Source organism: Balaenoptera ricei, chromosome 2 (genome assembly GCF_028023285.1).
Source record: "Balaenoptera ricei isolate mBalRic1 chromosome 2, mBalRic1.hap2, whole genome shotgun sequence".
Taxonomy (NCBI): Eukaryota; Metazoa; Chordata; class Mammalia; order Artiodactyla; family Balaenopteridae; genus Balaenoptera; species Balaenoptera ricei.
Genome location: NC_082640.1, coordinates 111,147,579 through 111,159,810, shown reverse-complemented (window position 1 = coordinate 111,159,810; position 12,232 = coordinate 111,147,579). Strand labels below are relative to the sequence as shown.

General features: G+C 45.0%; 1 protein-coding gene across 4 annotated transcripts in view; it reads right to left on the bottom strand.

Annotated features, from left to right (window-relative positions):
* RYR3 (ryanodine receptor 3) overlaps window positions 1-12,232 on the bottom strand; it is a 553,341-nt gene that overhangs the window by 17,321 nt on the left and 523,788 nt on the right. For 3 of the 4 annotated variants that reach the window (XM_059913701.1, XM_059913702.1, XM_059913703.1), the window contains exons 88-93: window positions 10,657-11,987; window positions 8,373-8,431; window positions 7,030-7,201; window positions 5,867-5,953; window positions 4,045-4,245; window positions 795-925 (exon numbers count right to left, since the gene is read on the bottom strand). In XM_059913701.1, the coding sequence (XP_059769684.1) occupies window positions 795-925; window positions 4,045-4,245; window positions 5,867-5,953; window positions 7,030-7,201; window positions 8,373-8,431; window positions 10,657-11,987 (1,981 nt within the window). Of the gene's footprint in view, window positions 1-794; window positions 926-4,044; window positions 4,246-5,866; window positions 5,954-7,029; window positions 7,202-8,372; window positions 8,432-10,656; window positions 11,988-12,232 lie in introns of those variants that run through there. The other variant, XM_059913704.1, reaches the window with a different exon arrangement.

The following is a 12,232-nucleotide window of genomic DNA, read 5'->3' as shown; positions in this document are numbered from 1 at the left end:
TTTTTCTTTAACAGGGGAAGGGACTAACGAACAGCCACGTGCCAGGCACTGTACCAAGCACGTGACAATCCATTCATGAGTCCTCCCAGGACTGTAGGTGGTGGTATTTTCATCCCTCTATTAATGAAGAGGAAACTGAGGTTTATCAAACCTGATTCTCTTGCCCTAGGTCACGGGTGTCTAAGTTATAAAGCTGACTCAGTATTCTACCTCTTTGCCTCTAGAATCAATGCTTGTCTCCACCACGTTAGCAATTGTACACGTGCCTACCAAGAAGGCAGGCTTCACCCCACGGGTCCTAACATCCCCACTCAGATGGGCCTATTTTAACTGCCCATGGAACTGCCTATCAAATTATATTGGGAGGAGTTCTAGTACCAACCAGGCTATTTGTTTAGGGAGAAGACTTCAGAGGTGGTGCTGTCACAGGGCTGCTGTGCCATTTGGGGACTCTGGAGAAGCTGATCAGCTTGATCACTGAAACCCCGGGCCAGGGAAACACTGTATGACTTGAACATGGAAAACTAGATTAAGTAGTATTGTGCTGGACCATCCGGTCTTAATTAAATATGCTCAGAACTTTCTGATAATATCCTCTGTCCCCCATGAAATGCATAGGGATACATATAACTGTTGGAGGCACAATAGGTTACTTTGTGAAAAGGCAGGGGAGAAAACAAGTCCCAGAAACCAAAGGAAGGCTTATATTAATCAGTCTCCAGGGCTGCTGAAGAAGGTATTATCCTATTTACAATAGAAACTCCGTTTTCTTTTTGGGGTGGGGGGAAACTTACGGTGTGTTGATTACCAAGCGATCCCATTGCCCCTTGATGTCATCTTCAGAAGGCTGTTCAGTGATATACAGGCCATCAAACTCCAGCTTCCTGGCAATTTCTTTTTCTCTTTTGAATACCACCAAAGGAACCTAGGAATGGGAAGACACTGGTTACTCAGAGAAGGCTTTCTAACGAAAGCATCCTCTCCCATGCGTAGCTCACAAATTGGCCTTCCAACTTCAGGGCAGCAAACTCTTTGTAGTGGGATTCTTCGGGTGCCTAGTTGTGGGTCCAAAGCCAAAGAAATCACTTCTCAGTCCTCTGGCTCAGACACCTCCCTCTCCAAAGCTGATATGATTTGGGTCATCCTTTAAACAGCTGATAGTATTACAAACTGGACTTCTTGACCTGTCCTGGTGAGAAGACCACATTTAGATGAATCACAGGGCCGAATGACTTAGGTCTCCTAAAACACTTAGGCTGGAGGTAAACCAAGACTTAGAAAGCATAATAAACTATTCTAGAATATATTGGACAGCTGCAGAAATAACGATGAAAAGTTCCAACCCCCTTCAATAGCTAGGGTCATATTCATCTCATGTCTTTGAATTCTGATTAATGAAATATGGCTTAATGGTTACAACGAGAGGATTCACTGGGCTCTGTGCATAGTCTTTTGCTATTGAAGTTTTCTTCCTGACATTCCTTCCGAGAAGAGCTCCTGCCAGGCACACTTATTTGTTCCCTACCATCGCTTCCCATTCTCTTATAGTTATGACTGCTTCTAGCCTACACATGGTGGCATGGTTATAAAGACCTATCACAAAAGCAGTACATACACAGAAAATGCTGGGAAAATCCACTTGCTCCAGCCATCGCCAGACACACACACTTCAGATAAGGGACAGAATGAGCAAGGTCAGAGGATACGACTGGAATCCCAGGAAATGAGAAGGCAGAAGAGCCAGAGCTCCACTAGCCAGAAAAACTTAACTCAGACAGAGCTAGGGCTTCTCATCCACCCAGGAAGCTACTGGGTACTTGGCAACATCCCTGAGACCTTGGTCTCCAAACTGTTTCTTCTAATAACTTTTCTCAAATCTCATGATATCCATCCAACCCACGCTGCTCCTTTATTTCCAAGATAAAAAAGGCAAAATTTAGATAATGGTTCGTAAAGAGTTACTGCTTACCCTTTTTCTTCCTCCCTTAATTATTTATTTTTTATTTTTAAAATTTATTTCACTGAAGTATAGTTGATTTACAATGTTGTGTTAGTTTCTGGTATATAGCAAAGTGACTCAGTTATACATATATATACCTTCTTTTTCATATTCTTTTCCATTATGGTTTATCACAGGATATTGAATATAGTTCCTGCTTACCCTTTTTTTTAAACAAGGCAACAACACTGAGGGAATAAAAGAACCATGACAGGAAGGTGTCAAAGGCTACTAATGGACATTGCACACTGCAGAATCAGTGCCTGGTGTTGGTTCATGGATCATGTGGGAGGGGAAGCAGGGAAAGCCACCCTGACTAGTGTCTGCTGTGTGTCGAGGTGACTCTGAATTACAATAATAATAGCAAGTTTTAGATCAGTACTGATCACTGCGATTTGAAGCATTCTCCGTCAATCTTTTATGAATTTGTATTCCCTTGTAAGTACAACTTCCACATTTTTATTCCCTAGATAGTGTTTCTTTTTGTTTTCTCTAGGTTACCTGTACCCTAGCTGACAAGCTGAGCTCTACATGGTGAACTAAGGAATAGTAGCGAACATGCTCTAGTGTTTACTACGTCTGGCTCTGAGTATTTTACACATGTTAATTCACTTAATCCTCCCTTTAGCAACTTTAGCGGTTGGTGTTATTATTATCATGGTCATTTTTTTCGCAGATGAGGAAACAGAGGAATGGCGAGGTTAAGTGGCAGAGCTGTGGGTCCAACCCCGGAGGCCAGGCTCCAGAATCCATTCTTTCATCGTTACAGTGGAGGCCTCAGAGCAGTTTAGGACACATGGTCTCTCCAGCAGAGCCAGCTGGACTTGCTAAGTGCTACTGCAGTCCACTAGGGGAAGTGAGAGCCACAAGGATAGGAAAAGATTTCCTGGACTCTTCTCAGGGAAAAGGTGGCTTGGTGTAGGGCCAAGGAAACTTCCTACTTAAGAGAAGTAAGAAAAAATGTAATGAGAAAAAACAGTTGTGGTGCAGTAGAAACAGAACTGGACTTGGAACACCCAAAACAGAATGACTGAAGATTGACATAGCTAGCTATAGCAGTGTCTGAAGATGGCCCCAGAGAACCATGTCTCCTGTTATTCATGCCCTTGTGTAGCCCCCTCTTCACCCTCTGTGCAACAGTGAATCTTGGCTGGCCCTGTGACTTGCTTGAATCAACAGAATGTGGTAGAAATGGCACCTTGCCAGTCCTGGGCCTAAGCCTTAAGAAGGGCTAGCAGCTTCCATCTGTGCTCTTTTTGGACACCCAAGCCATCATATGCACGAAGTCCGGCTACCCAGCTGGACAGAGCATGTGAAGAGACCACATGGAAAGGGAGATGCCCTGAGTCTACAAGGAGCGGGAGAGAGGCCCAGCTACCCCAACTGAGCCCAGCCTTCCAGCTGTTCCCTTGCCAACGTGCATGGGCCATCTTGGACAGTGTAGCCCATCTGAGCTCCCAGCTGGTTGCTGAGGTGGCCACTTCCACAGGGAGCAGAGGAACCGCTCTAATGCGCCCAGGCAGACACAGAATCAGAGATAAAATGGTTATCATTTTAAGCCATTGAATTCTGGGGGCTGATTTGTTAATGCAGTAATAGGACAACGGAAACAGTAACTCATCTCAAACAGCTAAAACCTAATAATTTCTGAAAGGTGAAAAGCATTTTTATAAACATTTCAACATAAATTCAAAGGTGAGAAGAGCCCCTCATTACCAGCTCCATGCGTGACTTAGCCCGATGATTTTGATTCTATGCAATGTAACAAGGGGTGGCTGAAGTGAGACTCCTGGACCAAGGCTTCTCAAACCAGAGTGTGAATACAGATCACCTGAGGGTCATGTTCACTGCAGATTCTGATTTAAAAGGCTTGGGTAGGGGGCAAGAGTCTGCAGTTTTAACCCGCTCCTGGGTGGTGCCCAGGCTGTGGCCTCACCAACCTTAGGCTATTAGTAAAGTCTTAGAGAACAAAGGGCTGGCTGGGTTCAAAAATGATGCTTCTTCCCCAAGGAGTCAGATTAGATTCAGAGTGGCTGGCAACTTACCTTCAGGCAGTAATAGCCCACCACGCAGACTAAAGAAATGATGGTGTGGATAATGGCCAGGGCTCGCAATGTTGGCGCCATGTAACCAGTGCTCTCCTGCAGGACAAAGAACACCACTGCTTCTTCCTCTTCCTCATCATTAAAGGAATTCCACAGGTTTGCAATGTCTTCTGTCTCTTCTTCTAAAGGTTCTTCGGTGACCTGGCCCAAAACACACACTCTCTTAGAAACACCGGAAAGACCTCCGCCACTGGGCTCTCCCCACGTATTTCATACCGCTGGCATTTGCTGTGCAAATAGTAGTGATTCCATATTTCTCAATGAGGGCATGAGGTTTTTAGGTACCTTGTTCCTGGGAATCTCCAGCATCTCTCATAATTGCAAACAAAAGTTTTAAGAGACAAAACCTCTCTCTTGAAAACAAGCCAAAAATTTAAAAGTTAGGAGAGTTTTACTACATGTTCTACAATCCTTCAGCTGCAGGAGATAATCTTTAAAATGCTATGGCCTGGGGCTTCCCCAGTGGCGCAGTGGTTAAGAACCCACCTGCCAAGGCAGGGGACACGGGTTTGAGCCCTAGTCCGGGAAGATCCAACACGCTGCGGAGCAACTAAGCCCATGTGCCATAACTATTGAGCCTGCGCTCTAGAGCCCGTGAGCCACAACTATTGAGCCCGCGTGCCACAACTACTGAAGCCCGTGCACTTAGAGCCCGTGCTCTGCAGCAAGAGAAGCCACAGCAATGAGAAGCCCGCGCACCACAATGAAGAGTAGCCCCCGCTCGCCGCAACTAGGGAAAGCCCGCACGCAGCAACAAAGACCCAACGCAGACAAAAATAAATAAATAAAACAAATAAATTAAAAAAAAATATGCTACAGCCTGGGAGGAGGCTAGGACAAACTCGCCTATGCACAAGTGCAGACATTTCCCTTCTTTCTTAGGTGCCATTAACACCCGTGGCTTCACTGCCATCCTTACACAGTGACTCCCAAAGCTGCGCCTTTGAGGCTGTTACCGTGCATGTCCAGCTGCCTGCTGGCTGTCTCCACATGCATGGCTGAGTCACCTCAACCTCTCCATGTGCTTAAAGCTAGGCTTCGCCACGCCCCTCTATAGACTTCCATTTTTCTGCTATGGGCAACAGCAAAAGCCATTAGTTTATCAAGTGCAATATTGATGTGGATAAGAGCATGTTTTATAAAAATTAGATTTGTGGTTTTCAATAGGAAGGGAGAGAGGCAAGAGACAGAATAGCCAGTTAAAGACTATGTCAAAAAAAGAATCCAGGACCTACAGCATTCATTAATTCATTCTACTAACATTCATTATGCATCTACAGTGTACAAGACCCACTTACCAACATTCAAAATCTTCATTTGTCTTGATGAGTCCCTGTCTTCCACATCCAGAAACCAACTCCTATTAATTCTTCCTTCATAATAGTTCTAACATATGGGCCAACTATCATGGTTCTTTGTTACCTTATTCCCCAGGGAAAGAACTGTATTTATTATTCAGTTTGAAATACCTTACAGCTCCTAATATAGGGTCTAGCCCATTGTAGACACCCAACAAATGTCTGAAGAATTAAGTAATAACTCAAACAAGCCTGAATGATTGAAATGGTGCCCTAACTGGCTTCCCTTACCACCAGTCTCTCCATTCTCCCCATTGCTAAAGACAATGTCCTTTTTTTAGAAGCCAGTGTCTTAGAAATTTCCTTAGATATTAGAGTTTTTGCTTGAATTAAGAGCATAACCTCTATTACTTTTTAAAAAGTATATAATCTATTCACCAAATACCCCCTGAATGAAGCATCACCTTGTAAAAGAGCAGGATGAAGTTGATAGCGAAGGCTACAAACAGAGCAAGGAACCTCAGGTTGTAGAAATTCCTGGCCAGGTAGTGCTGAAAAGAAAAGGACAGGCAGAAGTAGAAGAGCTTTGGCAGGGAGAAGGACCTTCCCTCTTTCACACCGATGATCTTCTCTGATTAGAAGTTTACACAGGACTAGTCCTACTCTTTGGTAACCACTCATCTAGGACTAGCCGGGCCTTCTTTTGACTTATTGGGGGGAACCAAAAATGATGATTTTTTAAAAAATTGCTTAGAATGATGCTCAAGGGAACCCTGCTCTGGTTTAAACCTCAGGGAAACAAATGCCTAAACACGCCGCCAGCACAGGACTCATGCTGTTGTGAAGGTACATGTGCGCGTGTCCATGCGCATGTGCGTGTACCCTCCACACAGCAAGTAAGCAGTCAGCTTGGAAATTATGAGTGATCTAGGCCCACCAAAGACCCCTGAAGCTCCCACCCTGGCTGCAGCCAGACTGAGGCTGAGAGTCTCTGTCTCTTTGTAAGTCACAGACCCAGCGCTACTGCCTCTCCCCTTTTAGGGGGAACCATTCCCATACCCACTGCCATCTTCCCTGGAAAAATCGACACTTGAAGACCGGAATGGTAGCTGCTTGGGGAAACTCTCACCCTCTCTGTGGAGGGGGCTCCCCCCAATGGTGCTGGGAGGTGTAGTCCTGGCCTTCAGCAACTGTGCCGCAGTGGGCAATTTGCCAGAGAAAGGATATTACAAGCTGGGCTGAGGGCTGAGGGTGTGTGGAGTAACAGAGCTTTTGAGGACTCGTGTGAGAACCGAACACAACACAGGAATGTTCTTTCTGCATCTGAATGATCGCACTACTTCTGAAGTTTTGGACCAGGATGGGCCAAGTCCCCACCTAGCACACATAAAGGAGCAGCTCTCCTAGAGAGAGGGCGGGGCAGAGGAGCTGGAGCACTTGCCTTTTCCCTTTTCCTTTCCCTCCGACACAGAAGGGACAGACAGATAATCGAGAAGAGGGAAGGAAGAGGAATGAGAAAGACGAGGAAGAACGACTAACCAAATGTGAAACAAAGTCAGTGGCCACTTCTCTGAGGTCTGCCCAGGCCAGCGCCTGCACCTGAGCGGGCCAGGGCCGGAGCACTCACCAGCAACTTGGTCTGATAGATTTCCAGCCCTTTAAAGAAACTGGCCATGAGGGCTTCGGGCTTCTCAATTTTCTGGCCACACCATCGCTTCTTCCTTTTGGTCACGTCTGCCCACCCGGCCTCGGCCTGCTCTTCTTCTTTGGCTGTGTTCTCTTTCTCCCCATCTTCCATGCTGCAGGAACGAGAAGCCCACTCATCATGGAGGGGAGAGGGAGGCCTGGCCCTGGCAGGGAAGCTAAAGAGAAATCTTGGCTGAGAGGGGTGGGAGATGTATTATTCCTTGAGGGTGGGAACCTCAGGTCTTTATTACCCATAGTGCTTGGATGTCAACTTTGTATTGAGGAGCGGTGCCTGCTTTGATGAGTCACAGTCACAGGCGTACATCAGTTATATACAAGTTCTTCTGAACTTTGCCTTACCAACCTTTTTCCCCTTCAGAAATGCTGTCCTTTATTTTCTAGGCTTTCATGGGCATTACCAATAGTACCTATTCTTCTAAGTTTGTCGTAGGAATTAAATGAGATATTGTATAAAAGAGCTTAGCAAAAGGCCTGGTATGTAATAGTTATTCAGTAATTACTAGATATCACCATCATCAACATTATATGAAGTTGCTAAGTGTGAGTGTTTGATAATTTGCTCGTTCAGATGGTGAAACTCTGATCTACTATTTGGAGTCTAAAGTGAACAAAATTATTAGATTGTGTTTATTGTATAGCTGGGGTAAAAAGAAATGTATCCACACATGAAAAGATGCTCACCATCACTAATCATCAGGGAAATGCAAATCAAAACCACAAAACCTCACGCCTGCCAGAATGGCTATCATCAAAAAGACAACAAATAACAAGTCCTGGTCAGGATGTGGAGAAATGGAAACCCTTGTGCACTGTTGGTGGGAATGTAAATTGGTGCAGCCACTATGGAAAACAGTATGGAGATTCCTCAAAAAACTAAAAATAGATCTACTATATGATCCAGCAATTTCACTCCTGGGTATATATCCAAAGAAAACGAAAACAGTAATTCCAAAAGATACATGCACCCCAGTGTTCACAGCAGCATTATTTACAATAGCCAAGATATGGAAGCAACTGAAGTGTCCATCAGTAGCTGCATGGATAAAGGATACACACACACACACACATATATACAATGGAATATTACTCAGCCATAAAAACGAAAAAAAAGAAATGGCTTTTCTATGTTCAGGGCTTGCACAATATCTGTTTCTTATATTAATAGAAATCAAGCTTTCTATTTACCATAACAACAAAATAGTAGTTAACAGCAAGAACTATCAAGCACAGCAATTAGAGCAGTCCATGCTACCAAGAACTTACTCTGCCTTCTCAGACTCCACTTTTCCTTCTGCTTCATGAGCTGCTTTCGTCTCTGCTGCCTAGACAAAAATAACAATCAGTCAAACTTTCCTCAGATAAACGAGTTCATGGTGATGAGCCATATCCCTGGCCATTTTACTCTCCATGGTCACAAGTCCCAATGGCTTTCTCTCTTTATGCTTCTGCTTTTCTCAGGATCACAGAACATAGGTGTCCTGCTATATATTAAGCTGCTCTAGAGTGATAAGACAAAGATTTCAAGCTTGAAAACATAACCGCCCTGTTATTATTCAACCCAAAGAAAAAACTTCTGCTAGGACATTGTCAGAGCCCCATGGCAGTGGTCCTACTGCTTCACGGGGTCAGGGAGAGATGGAACACAGGTCCAATCCAGAACCTGCTTCCATCAGACAGTATCTTCAATTCTCTTCCATCACCCCAATCCCTCTGATGGATGACCATTGCACTTAGAATAAAATTCAAGCTCCCTACACCAAAGCCTATAAGGCCTACATGATCATGGCCTTTCTCTCCATTTTCACCTTGCATCACTTGACTCACTTCCAGCACAAACATTCAGACCTTCATTCCGTTCCTGGGACATTCCAAATCCTTCCCTGCACCAGGACCTTGGCACATGCCGTATCATTTGCCTGGAATATGACTGCCCTGGCTTTTGATGTGCCTGCCATTCTTCAGGACTTGGTTCAGATGATACCTTTGCAGATGCTCCTTGAGTATCCTTATAGTAGGGCCCACATTCATTCTGTAACACACGACCTTGTTCATTTATTTTAGCATATGTCAAAAATGATAATTATTTGTTGTCTTCTTCCACTAGAAATTAAGCTCCTTTAAAACAAAAGTGTTGTCTCTTTTGTTAATCAATGTATTCTCATATCCTAGGAACACAGCCTGGCATGTAGCAGGCCTTGAATGAGTCCCTTTTATGTATCAAACTCTGTTCTAGGCCCTGGGTTACATCAGGGAGCAAAACAATAAATAAATTAATACTGTCAGAATGCTTATGATTCTGATACTTCTCTCCCTGACTCCCTAACCCAGGTGAGACATCTCTCCTATACATTTCCATAGCACCTGACAGACTTCCTTCCTAATGTTCTTCATGCTTGTACTGACCTGTCCAATGTCTATCTTTTCCACTAAATTATAGGAACGATGCATTTCTCATTCACCACTGTATTCCCAGAGCCTAAAACAGTGACAAGTGCATATTAACTATTCAATAAACATTCATGTAAAAAATGAATAAAGGGGCTTCCCCGGTGGCGCAGTGGTTAAGAATCCGCCTGCCAATACAGGGGACACGGGTTCGAGCCTTGGTCCGGGAAGATCCCACATGCCGCGGACCAACTAAACCTGTGTGCCACAACTACTGAGCCTGCGCTCCAGAGCCCGCGAGCCACAACTACTGAAGCCCGCGCGCCTAGAGCCCATGCTCCGCAACAAGAGAAGCCACCGCGATGAGAAGCCCACGCACCGCAACAAAGAGTAGCCCCCGCTCGCCACAACTAGAGGAAGCCCGTGCACAGCAACAAAGACCCAACTCAGCCATAAATAAATAAATAAATAAATAAATAAATAAATAAATAAATAAATTTATTTTTAAAAAATGAATAAAGGTTGACTTTGGGCTCTGATCTCTTTACATTTCTCTCCATACTCTCTTTATCGCTAGAATGATGCTGTGAGTTGGATGCTGCAACACCCAGAACTTTCCATGGCCAAAGGGCTCTGAATTACTGCTATCTTAATCCAGTCGACTGACTCCAAGTCCAAACTGGATAGTGGCTGCATCACAAGGATGAAAACGTCCCAAGCATGATAAAACTCACTGGGCACTGTGCTAAATCATATGATAACATCTGGACCTTTTAGGATACTGCAGAAGTTTATCTCACCAGAAAGGTATCCTCGTATGCTATACCTGGTTTTCTATGCTTTCAGTTACTGAATGAACCTGTGCGCCTTGAGAACTAACCTAATAAAGGTGTGGAAGCAAGTTGAGGGTCATGGACCATCCTGTTTGAACTCTACAATGTAAACTGGAAGACCATTCAGCAATTAGATATTGAGACAACCATCTAAGTCTCAGCTCCCCAGACATGGCAGAGCTGGAATTATCAGACCAGGGTAACCACAGATGAGCTGGTGTCTAACACAACATTGCCTCCTAGGAACTGGTGTCAGTACTGATGGCAAGGTAGAGTGGCAAGTCTTTTTCTGGGAATAAAGAAAGATGATAGAAACAAATCATGCTTACCTGTGCTTTCCTTTTCTCCCGTACAGTACTCTCTAACGTGGGGGGCTCATCCTTGCCAATAATCTCAGAGAGGTCACCCAAACCCACTTCAGGCCCATGCTTTAAGCCACCTTCTTTCTTTGACTGGAGTCCAAAGAGATCTGACATAATCTCCGCATCTCCCCTCTCCCCCTTTACGAAGTGCACGAGTTCCGTGGCGATACCTGGCTCGGGCACTTCTGCCCTCTCAGCCTCCATCGCATCATCGTGGATACCAAATTGGGTTGGGTCAGGCATGTCACCCAGGATCTTTGTGACTCTGATGTTCTTTGCACCTTCTATGAGGCCCCCTCCAAACACTGTGCTCCAGAGAATCTGAAAGATTCCTCCCAATATGGCGAAGAGCAAGTGGAAGAGCCCCACGAACAACGTCCAGAAGAAAGAGAAGAACACCTTCACCAGCTCCTTCAGAGTCATCTTCTTTACCTTCCTACACTGCTTCTTGAGGTTCTTCAGGGTGGCCCTCTTCAGAAAGTTGGCCACGTTTCTCTTCACTGAGGCACAGGCCATGGCAAACGCAGAGGCACACTCAAAAGACTTGTCATCCTCCTCTTCACCCTCAACTTCTAACATATAGGAAGAGTCTTCATTTTCTTCCTCCTCCTCTTCTGGCCTGTCGGCTGAGTCCGATTCTGAGATCTGTGACGCTAACTGCATCTCAAAGATGGTGTCTTCGCAGAAGTTCACGAACAGCTCCATCTTCTCTTGCTCTCCGCCTTCGTTGACGACATCAAAGATGAACTGCCGCTTAGACTCCTTCACCTGGGGCTTCTCCCACTGAGTTCGACTGGACTCACTGATCTCAAAATAAACGCGCTCAATTTTCTTGGCCTCTCCCATGATCTCAATGCGTCCTAGGTACGGTTCAAAGTAAGTGAGGACGCTTTCCGCTGGGTCCAACAGACACTTAAGGCGAGAATCATTTGGCATATGTTCGGAGAGGTTTGTCAATAACACCGCCACGTTAAACCCTATGTCCTTGGCCGGCTCGTGGAACCGGTCTACAAAGTCAACGTAATTAAACATGTCATTCTCATCTGCTTCTGCGCATGAAAGGAGAAAGTCAATCTCCGACTGCGTGTACTGTTTTTGCCCTTCCATGGCCTTCTGGAATTCCTTTTTGGAGATGATCCCTTTCCCATCGGGGTCATATTCTTTGAAGGTGTCTGAGCTGGTTAAGTCTTTAAGTTTCAAGAACATGTCAAAGAATTTCAAGATCATTTCTACATTGGTAGAGGACTCTACCAGTGTGTCAACCATCTGCTTGCCAATAGTTCCATTTACCACATTCCCTGTGAGGCAGGTTCAAAAAGACATACAGATACATAAATAAACCCATGTCATCATGTAACTGGTCAGGCAGATATTTTTTAGAAGACTTATATGCCAAATCGGTCAGCTCTTTTCTGACCGTGATGATTTGGAAATGGGTAGGAGGGAGCAGCAAGCCATAAAGACTACACCACCAGGAGCCAAGGGGGAAAGAAACACAGGGAAGGAGGAGATGGCCACGCCAGTGCCTTTTGTCTGGCCTGGG